This window comes from Callorhinus ursinus, unplaced genomic scaffold, assembly GCF_003265705.2.
Source record: "Callorhinus ursinus isolate GAN/ISIS: 27379988/994484 unplaced genomic scaffold, GSC_fseal_2.0 scaffold18, whole genome shotgun sequence".
In the NCBI taxonomy this organism is placed as follows: domain Eukaryota; kingdom Metazoa; phylum Chordata; class Mammalia; order Carnivora; family Otariidae; genus Callorhinus; species Callorhinus ursinus.
This window is the reverse complement of record NW_027397080.1, coordinates 6,686,687-6,698,997: the sequence shown is the minus strand read 5'-3', so window position 1 is coordinate 6,698,997 and position 12,311 is coordinate 6,686,687. Positions and strand designations below refer to the sequence as shown.

The 12,311-nt window shown below is 43.5% G+C and overlaps 1 protein-coding gene across 13 annotated transcripts in view; it reads left to right on the top strand.

Annotated features, from left to right (window-relative positions):
• MACF1 (microtubule actin crosslinking factor 1) overlaps positions 1-12,311 on the top strand; it is a 333,619-nt gene that overhangs the window by 46,898 nt on the left and 274,410 nt on the right. The window contains exon 1 of one of the 13 annotated variants that reach the window (XM_073902858.1): positions 11,771-11,837. The exons of the other annotated variants lie outside the window; for them this stretch is intronic. Coding sequence (XP_073758959.1) covers positions 11,786-11,837 — 52 coding nt within the window. The 5' untranslated portion in view covers positions 11,771-11,785. Of the gene's footprint in view, positions 1-11,770; positions 11,838-12,311 lie in introns of those variants that run through there. 13 annotated transcript variants of the gene reach the window in all.

The window sequence follows — 12,311 nt, the reverse complement described above, 5'->3', positions numbered from 1 at the left end:
ATGGCTCAGAAGTCAGCATGGCATCAATTTGGGTCATGTTAATGGCTAAGTTTCTAGGGGAAGAGTATTTGAGGTGACCTGAAATTGCTCCCCTCCTCCTAAAAATCCTGGTGTCTGGTCATAAGCTCCTTTCTTCTGCTTCTGTTCCTTTATGCTTACGAAGCATGGTCTCTGCCTATTTTCCAGTCTCTCAGCCTCTGAATGGTGTCATTGCCTTCTCTACCTCTGTCCTATAGACAACACCTGTCCTGGCATTTCCAAGTCTCTTGCTGCCACACCTTACTTTCCTTTCCCCAAAGCTGGACCCATGTTCATTTTCTCCACCGAGCTACCAAGTCTGCATAGCATTGTGCTGACTGATCCTTTACAAATTTACAAGCTCCAGCCACAGCTTGACTCTGAACCCTGCCCTGAAGTTTCTCTTCTCTTCTGGTTGACTTCTGCTCCTTGTCCCTACAGGAGCTATCCCAAACTTTCCCATCTCCTGAGACTTGCTGCTCCACAACCCCCCCCCAACTCTCAACAAGTCATGTAGTCTTGCACTTTCCATGGCTCTGCCTCTCCGTACACCTGTGATCTTCCAGTCCTCTCTGCATTCCCCCTGGGTCAGAGGCAGGCCTCTGGGCATGCACATGGTTTGTATTCTCAGTCTCTCCCCACCTAGTGACTCTTTATAAATATGTTTAGGTTTCCTCCATCTAGGGCAAAAATTCTTTTAAGCTGGTCTCTTCTTTTTCTTTCTGACTTTTTTTTTTTTTTTTGGAACCACTAGTCATATTGACCCCCTGTAACCTGGCATTTGTGACCACCATCCCAACTGAAACCGCCATCACCTGTGCTGACCTGCTTACAGATTTCCCACGTCTCCTTTACTTCTCATGCACTTTGACCTTGTCGCAGCATCTGACCCTCTTTGGACCTCTTTTCCCTGTCACTCTGTGTGCTCTTCCTAGACAGGTTTACCTACTCTGGTGATTTCATTTATCAGTGTTATGTGTATGGTGATGACTCTCAAATCAAAATCTCTAAGAACTTTTCCCTGGGGTCCACATTTGTATTTCCAAATAACTACTGTCCTTTTCCACTTCAGAGTTTGCAGAAATTCTTTTTAACATATCTCAAACCAAAGCTCATCCTCATACCCCTTCTTTCCTCTGCTCAACCAAACCCACTTCTCTTCTTGTGTACCCTGTCTCCGATATCAGAATCATTCTCCACCTATTTGCCCAAGCTAGGAACTTTGGGTTTGTTTGGTTTTTGTCTTCTTCATTCTCCATCTCTCACTGGACACTAAGTTCTGCTTATTCAAGTTCAGAAACATCTCGACATCCATCCTTTCTCATCCATCCATCCTGGCTGGACCCACTGCCCTATTTTAGATCTTCATCATCTTTGACTTACTGCCAGTGACTTTTGCAGGGTCCAAAGTCATTGCACACTTAAAAGATTTTTTAGATACATTTTGCAAAAGTATCCTCCATGGAAGTTGTACGATGTGGTTGAGTTTTACAAGTTACCTCTTGTTGAGTTTTACAAGTTATACAGTAGCTGAGTGTATGCTCACTGCTTTCTATTCCTTCACAGGGTGAAGTTCAGACTTCTTAGAATGGGTACGAGTCTCAGTTTTATCCCTTGTTTATGCACTTTCCTATGCTTTGGATGTTCTTTCTACTCCATCTGCTCAACAAACTCCTGTTGGTACTGTAAAGCAGTCTTCCATGCTAGTTCAAAACTAGCTAGCTTTGTATGATGTTCCGGCTTCTTTCCCCCTGCCCCAACCAGAAAAAATAGAACTTATCTCCTCATCTGAGTTCTCATGGTACTTTATACACCCCTGTGTAATAGTACTTATCTTATTTTACAGTTATCTGTTTAATCGTCTGGCTCCTTGACACCATGAGTTTAGTGAGGGCAGACCATACCTTCTTCATCTTTGTTTCTTTGGTGTCAAACACTTGGTTGAGTTGTTGGGTTGTATATACAGATTCTGCTATCTCCACATTTGGGAAGTCTAAAAGAGCTACTGTTGAATAGTAGTTGTTGTAGAATCTCCCCTCCTCTTTTTATTTCACAAAGTATCCATGTTTACTGTATGAAAATTACAAAATAATGAAAACTATAAAATTAAAGTCACCTAGGGGTGCCTGGCTGGCTTAGTCGGTAGGTCATGACTCTTGACCTCGGGGTTTTAAGTTTGAGCCCCATGTTGGGTGTAGAGATTACTTAAAAATAAAATCTTAAAAAAATAAAGTCACCTAAAATCCCATCACTTGGATAACCACCATAAACATTTTGCTGTGTTTTCTTCCAGATATTTATTCTGTGAATACATGCATGTAAATATATATTTTGCAAAAATATATTGTTTGTAATGTGTTTTCTTTATGGTGAAAATCAGTGTCAAGAAATATGTACCCATGTAATAATTTATATTGCTGTCAATATTCCAATGCATGGGTGTACTGCACTTGAGCCAGTCCCCTATTGTTGGACTTTTAGGTAATTCTGCATTTGATGTTTTAAACAATGAGGTGAATATTCTTGTACATATATCTATATTTTTTTTTCTTTGCACCCTTGACCACATTTCTTTTGTATAAATTCCTAAAAAGGAAATTACAGGGTCAAAAGTCATTGCACTTAAAAAATTTTAGATACATTTTGTTAAACTGCCCACTGCAGAGATTGTACCACGTAGTTGAGTTTTTACACTAACTTGAGATTTTTTTCCCTCTGGTAGGTTTTATGTTGCTGTTGAAGGTTTTATGTATTGGAATGATTTAATTAAGGCCTTGTTTTAGGAAGACTGGTGTTGCGCCACGTGCAACATGGGTTGGGTGAGAAGGAGAGAAATCCATTCTTTGGAGGCCATTTTAGCAATTTGGGTGCGACATTACAAGGATCAGAGGGGAGAGGCTGACTGTTGAGTAAAGGAGAAGACAATGAGAGGCAGTGGGAAGAACTGATAGGACTCATTAGTGGACTAAGTAAAGGGTGCCATTACTTGAAGTGGGAAATTAAAAGGAGGTATCAATTTGGGGAGGGAAGTTGTGGAATCACTTTTAATAACTTGAGTTCTAGCTGTTGCGGCATGCTCAGGTGGAAACGCCCACAGGCAGTTGGCATGGCACAACAGCAGTCAGAAGAGAGGCAGGGCTCAGTCATCTCATCCTGATACTTAAAGCCCTCCATAATAACCCTTCCAGCACCCTCTCCAGCTGCCGCCTCAGATCTGAGCTAGACAAGACTGTCTTCCTGGAGGGCCTTCACTCACTGTGTCTGCCATGTGGTTACCCATTGCTCACGACCCACCTCAGAGTCCTCCAGGAAACCTTTGATCACCCCCACTGGAAGTTAGTTCCTAATTTCTTAAATGCTAAGGGTCATATTTTTTTTCTGTATCTTTTATATTGTACTTGAATATCCCAGTTGTACATGTGCAAGATTGGAAGCTCCTCAAGATTGAGGACTGTATCATAAACTCCATTTTATCTCCCACATTATTACCGGCACATAAGTGTCCAGAAATAGTTGGTAATTTATGGAGTAAATGGAACCAGTTTTAATGTATTATTAATATATTGGATTATTAGTCTGTACCCAACACTTAATAAAGTGCTAACACTATGTGCATTTTCCTACTAATTTGTCTTAAATATTTAGTCACTTGTGTGACTAGGTGGGAGACAGTGCCTTAAAGTAAGGAATAGAAGAGAGAAAAGCAGGCTTGCCGGGGTGGAGATGAAGGGTTCAGTGTGGAACGTGCTGAGTAAAAGACACGTACGAGATATGTAAAAGTCCTCCAAAACCCAGAGAGAAGTGCATGGAGCTCAGGAGAGAGCTCTGACCCAGCAGTTGAATCTATGGGTCTGAATAAGATAAAAAAATATATAGATATATGTACAAGAATATTCATCTCATTGTTTAAAACATCAAATGCAGAATTACCTAAACAAATATTTTATGGGAGGTGAAGTGGAAAAAAAGAGATGTTAAAAATTTCCTCTTTCACAGCCATGTTCTTTGTTTCCTTCAAGGTTCTTAAGCGTGGTATACATACCCGCCCTTTAGTTTCCAACCCCCTCTGCTCTCCTGAAATTGCTGTTGCCAAGGTCATTAATCACCTCCTAATTGCCAGATCCAATGGGAATTTTTCAGCCCTGGTCTTATGTGACCTTCCTGTGTACTTGGCTCTATGAAACGCTCCATCCTCCTTGAAAGTTATCTCCTTCCCTAACACCATATCCTCTCCTGATTTTCTTCCTTCATTTACATATCTTCCATTAAATAAAGGTGCTTTCTAAGGTTTTGTCTTCGGCTCTCTACAGAGTTTTCTTGAGTGATCCTATTCAGACCCATAGATTCAACTGCTGGGTCAGAGCTCTCTCCTGAGTTCCATGCACTTATCTCTGGGTTTTGGAGGACTTTTACAATATCTCGTACGTGTCTTTTACTCAGCACGTTCCACACTGAACCCTTCATCTCCACCCCGGCAAGCCTGCTTTTCTCTCTTCTATTCCTTATTTTAAGGCACTGTCTTCCACCTAGTCACACGAGTGAGATATTTGGAAATTGTTTGAGAATCTTACCTCACATGGTCCATCCACCCACCCCACTCTAGCTCAAATAAAATAGTGATCAAGTGCCATATAAATATAATTCTACCTCAGATCGCACACCCCTTCCTTTCTTTGCATTACCAGTGCTGCTTTTTTGGTTATGATTCTATTATTTCTCAGCATATAACTGTATAGTGTCCTACTGGTTCCCCTCCCTTCTGTCTTGCTCCCCTCCCTTTCGCAGCTGCTAGAATGCACTTTCTGAAATTAAAATCTAATTATAAAAAATAGTCACTCCCAAGCATAAATGCTTTCAATGACTTTCCATTGTCTTTAGGGTGAAATATCGTTTCTTTCGCATGGCATGCAAAGTTTTCATGCCCTGCCATCATTCTTCCAGAGTAGAGAGTACCCTACACTCTAGCCATGTCAAACTATTTTAAGTTCCTTAAATGCATTGTGCTCTCTCATGTTTCTACTTTGCTTTTTCTGTCTACAGCACTCCTGCCCCCATCAATCTAGTTCTGTCTGGTCCTAAAGTTCCAGTTGCAGCAGCACCTCCTTTGGGAATCCTTCCCTAGGCTTCCATTTGCTTCTTTGCTTCCGTGCACCTTTACCAGCATCAGTTGCACTGTACTGCATGTTGGTGCACATGCTTGTCTCACTCACTGTATCATATACTGCTTGAGAGAAGGGACTCCGAGCTCTTTACTTCCATCCTCGGTGCTGTACACATTTGGCGTAGGGCAGGCTTGTTGGATGCACGAATGATTGAGTGAGGAGGTATGTGGTCAGTGGCAGTGCTGGATCAGGATTTAGAATCACCTGTCCTTGGCTTTTAAGCTTTACTTTTTTTTTTGACTAGGTAATACGTTCACATAGTTGACTATTCAAAAGGTACGAAAAGGTGTTCAGTGAAGAATCTTCTTTCACTCCAGCCAACCTTTCCCTCTCCCTGAAGACAATCAGTATTATCAGTTTTTATGTGCCTTCCAGAGATGATACGTGCACTTATTTATTCAACAAATATTTGTTGAGTACCTACTGTGTGCCAGGTACTAAGCTAGGCTCTGGGGATAAACAGTGAAGAAAACAGATAAAAGTCCCTGACTTTCTGGAACCTAAATTCTATATATTTTCTTCCCTCCTTTGTTAAAAAAAAAAAACAACAAACCATAAATGAGAGGATAACATACCCTCTGTTTGACCTTTCTTTGTTTTACTTATTATATCTTGAAGATTAATCTGTTTCAGCTCCTAAAGACCTTCTCCATTATGTAGATGTACTATCATTTATTTAGCCAGTTCCCTACTGATGGATGATCTTTTGTTATTACAAAATGCTGCAGTGAAAAATCTGTTGTACACTTGTCATTTTGCATATATATATATCTATAGGAAAAATTCTTAGGTGTGCAGTTGCTGGGCCAAATAGTGTATATATTTGTAAATTTGATGGATAGTCTGATCCATGACTTTAATTTTTTATTATGAATATTTCAAGCATGTAGACAAGTTTAGATAACACTATAGCAGATACATTTATACTCACTACTCATTAAACAGTTGTTGACCCCTTAATGAGGTTCTGCCTATTAGGTACTTTTAGCTCCTCCTTAACATTGTGATATTTTCCCATTGAATATTATCTTAGACTCAAGATGCTATGAGTTTTAAGAAACTCATACCCTGCCATCCTGGAGTCATCACTATACAGTCTGTCTTGGACTGTCCTTTTTTTTTTTTTTTTAATATAACCTCATTTTTAGGAAAAGGCAGCTTCAGAGGAAAATTCCATTATGCTATTTTTAGTGTCTAGAATCCGAGTTTCAAAAATGTTTATTTTGCCTCCTTCCTCTGCTCAAAAGCAACACAGGAATGCTACGGGAAGTTGGTGGCCTGTCGTCTTGGAGATTTGTTTTATTTGCTGGTGGAGGAGCTCAGGTGAATTGAGCCGGCAAGAGCTTCCCCCCTCCACGCCCCCCACCCCAGGTTTGTCAGAATAACTAAATGTGGTTCTTAGCGGGTACGTTTAACTGACACGGAGTGCATCTGTGTCCTCTGGGTCCTGATGGATTTGGTGAGAGGAGCTGTTCCTGGAGGAGGGGGAAACTGTTGATCTCTATTACACCTGGATGCCTGTAGCTATGTCAGGATGCTTTTGTTGAAATAAATGTCGTTCCCTCCCATCTCCCTGCTGGAGGTCCATAACCTTGTTCCAGTAGTAGGTGACTCTTGTCTCTGACCTTTTTCTTAGTCCCCAGAATGCCTCGTGAGGCTTTTAGGTTACTTAAGATGTTATAAACCTAGAGGGGTTCTTTAGTCTGAGGTAGAGCTAGAATCAGAGGTCATGGCAGGTACAGATTGACCTTAAGAGCAGGTATTTTTGCCTTTCCTCCCAATTGGTCAGTCATTTTCACCTTGTTTGGTCTTGTAGTATTATATAACCACTGTAGGAAGGAGAGGAGTCCTAGGATTCACCTGTTTTTCTGTGGACCACACAGCCAGAAGAAAAGGATCAAGGAGAGAGAACTGATTTGAGAGCATATGGCCTAAAGCACAAGGTCTTTTTAAACTTGTTGCCAGAACCCAGAGTGTAAGTCTGGTCCACACAAAGTAGCTCTCCAAGCCTGGGGTGAGCACAGAGTGGGCAGAGCTCCTTGGACCTTTGCTGCCAGGCCCACACTTAGTTCCCTTTAAAGCCTCTCTTGGTTTTGCCATTTCGGTTCTCTCCTTCTAAGCATGAGGTCTGACTTCTTTTGTCTTCTATTCTTCAGCCCTGTAGAGGCAGCTCTGGCCCTGGGGACAGCTCTTTCTTCAGATGGCAAACTCATCTTCTCTCTAGCCGACCAGAGGGACAAGGTGTAATTCAACCCTTTCTCCATCAGACACTGCTGCCTGGGGGAGACAATGAAGAAAGTGATCTTGTTGCTCCCTGAATAGGACCATGAACCTGGCACCTGCTTTTGTTACCGGCTTCTTAAGTCACTGGAGACATTTTTGCTGTCTTCCTGGGTCAGCAGCTGCTTTGGAGTAACAGTAGCAGCTGACCTCAAAGAAAATGGATGTATTTATATGAGGAGAGTTACCTTTCATGTCCCTAAACCTTTTGTCTTTAGGGCTGGTCCAGAGAGTGAGCAGTTGGAAGTCAGCTGTGCCTTCAGTTGGGCCACCTATGACCCTCATCTTTCCTGAATCTGAGCAGACAGACTGATTCCTTTTTTTGTCCTGCTCTCTGTCCCGTTAGACTCTTGAGTTCTGTGTTCCCAGCACCTAGGTTGGTGCCTGGTGTGTGGCGAGTAGGCAACAAATGTATGTCAAATGAATGGCTGGACGAATCCCTTGAACTGGCTGTCCAGGTTTGGCATCCTTCACCCTGACGTGGGGGTGCCTTGGGAGAAGGACCTTTGTTTTTAGAAGATAGATTGCATCGAAAGAATTATGGAACTTACTGATTCGTAGAGGGGTTTTGGAGGACTATATGAACTCCAAGGTAGGGCTTTTTCTCTCTTCATCAGCCTAGAAATTTCTCCTCAGTTGTAACTCTCTACCGGCAGACTTGTCCTCCTGTTTCAGGATTTATATCCTGAACCTGACTCAGGCCCTCACTCCGCCGAGGTCCTGGTGTCCCTGAGCCCACTCAAGGGCAGGGCAGCTATTTGTTTTTAACTGTCATCCTGTCACTAGAGAGCAGGCAGCCCTAACGACTCCGTCTCATGCACTGTCCTCTGCATTCCTGATCTTCCCGCTTTCAGTCAAGTTCCACTTCATTCCGAGGTGTCTGTGCGTTTGTCAGGGCTGTTGGAGACAGCGGGGCTTTTTTCCCCCTCTGTCAGCAGCTGGCCAGAGAGTGCCTATTAGACTGCCAGATTCTGAGCCTTTCACATTGTTCGTCTTTGTCTGGAACTTAGGGGAGCATCCCTCCTGCCACCTAAGGTTTCACCTCACTCTTTGCCATGTGGGACCTATGAGGATAAAAGATGAACAGCCACAAAGAGCATGTAGAGGTATTGGACTGTGGTGCTTTGAAATGCTCTGATTTTGAGGAAAGGTCCATGGGCTGCAAGAATACAGATGCTGCCCCCCACCCCCTATCCCCGCTTCCCAAAAGCCTTGAGTTGGAACCACCCCTCACTTCATAATGCCAAACATCCTTGTTTTTGTTTAATTTTTATCTGATAAAATCTTATTAAACCATTTCAGTGGTGAAACACACAGAGGAAATGACAAACTAGCATGTGTTGTCTTTTAAATGCACTTAGTTCAAGTGGCTATTTTAAAAGTCAGTTTTTCCTGCTGTGAGATTCCTGTTGTCTGGGCTGCTTTGCTCATTCAGGTGGGAGGAGTCTCTGAATAGGATTTTATAGTGGCATTAAAGCAAGAGGACTCCGCTCTGCCCTGGCTAATTGATCATTCTTTTACATTCTTATATTCACATTGCACTATTTTAATTGCTTTCAGATCATGACACAGGACAGATCATAGAGATCAGTTTAGAGGTTATCTACCTGTGGTTCATTGACCCCTCTCCACTTGTAAACAACAGTTTGTATGTAGGTGAATATGTCCCTTTTTCTAGGGAGAGTAACCTTAGTTTTCATCAGCTTCTCATTAGAGTCTGTGACCTAAAAAGAAAAGAATAACTAACGTTTTATAGGAATTCAGGGCTCCTGCTCACGTAGCTAGTTGGTGAAAAGTTGGATCTTGAGATAGACTCTGGAATCCAGGTATTTTGACTCTACAACCCAAATTCTTTGCACTGTCCTCTATTATCCATTCTCTTCCTGGAGAAATAAGTGGAATAATGCCAGGAAACAGACACACAGTCTGAACTGATGTTTAATGTTTGCCTTTCTCTGTCCACGGTCTTATTTCATAGATGAGGAATCCAAGGACCTGGTCTTTTGGACTCGGTGACCTCAAAGATACAGTGATTCTCACAGTAATACATCACAGAATCTGAATATTTGTTTGTTTTTTACTGTTTCCCATTGCCTAACTTATGCTCTGTAAACATTAAGGTCCCTTTTAACTGTTGAATCTTACCCATGAAATTGTTCTTTTGAGAAAAGGAAGCATATATTGTGTCCCCCTTGACTCCTAATAAATACTTAGATCTGCACAGAGTGGTTGGCTACCTTGTTGGTACTGTTGACTGACTGGTAGCATCGGAAGGCACAAAAGCTTGGGTTGGATACTTCTTTATTTAAAAATGTTCCCCTCTCTATTATCTTAGCAGCTGTTAATATTATTTAGCCTGATCTTTTCAAGTGGGCACACTCTCTTTTTTCTGTTTTCATAGTGTTTTTCTTACACAGTTTCAAGGTTTGTTTGTTTTTTTTTTTTATTTGACAGAGAGAGACACAGTGAGAGAGGGAACACAAGCCGGGGGAGTGGGAGGGGGAGAAGCAGGCTTCCCGCGGAGCAAGGAGTCTGACGTGGAGCTCGATCCCAGGACCCTGGGATCATGACCCGAGCCGAAGGCAGATGCTTAACGACTGAGCCACCCAGGTGCCCCTCTTACACAGTTTCTTCACCTGCATCCAACCTGCATAATTGGGAGTTTTGTGGAACATTATATTTGACACACTGTGAGTTCTATCCCAGGTCACTGAATGGCAGCCTTCAGGACTGGGAGAGGGGTGTCTCTCTTGTGAGGGGTTCTTCTGTGGAGTCTGACTCTGTTGGTTGCCCATGGGTTTCTAAGATGCCCAGGCTTTTATGGTAGATTAGCCAGAATACTAGAGTATGACTTCTAGACAGATTGCTTAACCTATTTTCTCACAATGTAATTTAAAATTTACAGTTATTTTTATAAAGACATTTAAAGAAAAGTTTTTTAAAGATTTTATTTATTTATTTGATAGAGACAGAGTGAGAGAGGAAACACAAGCAGGGGGAGTGGGAGAGGGAGAAGCAGGCTTCCCGCTGAGCAAGGAGTCTGACGCGGGGCTCGATCCCAGGACCCTGGGATCATGACCTGAGCCGAAGGCAGACGCCCAAAGACTGAGCCACCCAGGCGCCCCTATAAAGACATTTTAAAAGATGAGTATAATGATGCAGATGAACCACGTTTTAAAAAATTTATTTGAGAGAGAGAGTGTGGGCACATGTGTACAAGTTGGGGGAGGGGCAAGAGGAGAGAGAGAGAATCTCAAGCAGACTCTCCACTGAGCACGGAGCCCCATGTGGGGCTCGATCTCACGACCCAGAGATTATGACCTGAGCTGAAATCAAGAGCCACCCAGGAGCCCTGCAGATGAAGCACTTTGGATTTCTTACAATGAGATGCTATAGAAATTTCAGGGGTTTCCCCCCCTCTTATTATATAATCTATTTAGCTTATCCTACGAGCCTGTGATTATTGGGCTGGGGGGGGCGGGTCATCTTTTTGAGGCTAATGGAGTAGAAGGAAATTTACAGTAGCTACTTACATCATTAAAGCAAACCAAAAACAAGTCAGCTGAGTGGAATAGTGCCCTGGAGTGGGGAGCATGAGGGGGGTGTCTGAACTGCATTTTCCCCTGAGTTATCTATGGAGAAGGTCCTGCCTCCCTGAATTGTGTGTTTAGCACTTAGGAAGTGGGCTTCACAGTTTCTGCTTCTGTCTCCCCGCCTTGGACTGTGTTGATCAGCAGTGTCTCGCCTGTGTGCGGCTCTGTAAACAGGACTGCTGTAAGTGCAGTGCAGCGTCGGTTGTTTATTTTGTAAAACCTGCCCCACTGCCATGTGATATTTGCCCAAGTGCTCCTGTATGGACATTCTTGTGGTGAGCGTGGCCCTTTAAAGGTTTCGTTCTCCAATGTTAGATGAGCCCCTAACTGGTGTCTTGAAAAGCATTAAAGCCTCTTTCCCTAGAGTTTAAACCAGAGGAGCGGTAATCCCAGTGGAGCCCGCGCTGGAGCACAGAGAGAAGGTGGCAGATGAGGTGGCAGATGATAGGCAGGGGCCTGTTGTGGTCTCCTGCTTCATTTTTGCACAAAGGAGGGGCTGTCGCCTCCTGGGAAGGTATTTCCGCTCGTTCCAACAAATGAGGGAGCACAGAGGGCTGTAATGTAATAAGCCTTCTCTGGTGACGTCATTTGTAAATGTGGTCAAAGTCCAGTTCTTGGGGGCTCGGAGGCGCGGTGGTAGAGACCAGTCTGTTCGAACGCTCACACTTCTCAGCTGTCACCGTGCTATGCTGCCTACTTCTAGCCACTGAACCAACACAGCTGGGCAGGGGCATGAATGCCTACAAGTACCAGAAGTTCCTGGAGGGACTCAACAACCTTAGAGGTATGATGGGGCTTCTGGCTCCCTGCCCTTATCCCTGCTGAATTTGTGAACACTTACTGTGTTATGTGTTATGTGGGGTCTTTACTTTCCCTCAGTTGCTCAGGGGCTTGGAAAGCCCTCTTACTCTGAGCTGGCCATAGTTTTTGGTGTGTTTGGGCAATGACATAGAAGGGCTAGCATTATAAATGTGATAGTGGGTGAATAGGAGCGGATCCTCTCAGCCACTTCAACAGCAGTCTGTTCTCTTGCTTGAATGGGCAGTGGAGAAATGTCCCCTGCTCCCTTGAGTTGAGCAGAGCTCAGGGCACTCCCAGGGCAGTGTGGGTAGAGGGCTCTTACCATCGGGCACTGCAGCCTCACCCAGATATAGCTGTTTCTTGGGCCAGGTATGCCTGTGTCTACAGTGAGTCAGAGTACCCCCCCCCCCCGGAGAGAACAGGGAATAGGGAGTGGTTGGGGGAGGAGGAATGCAGG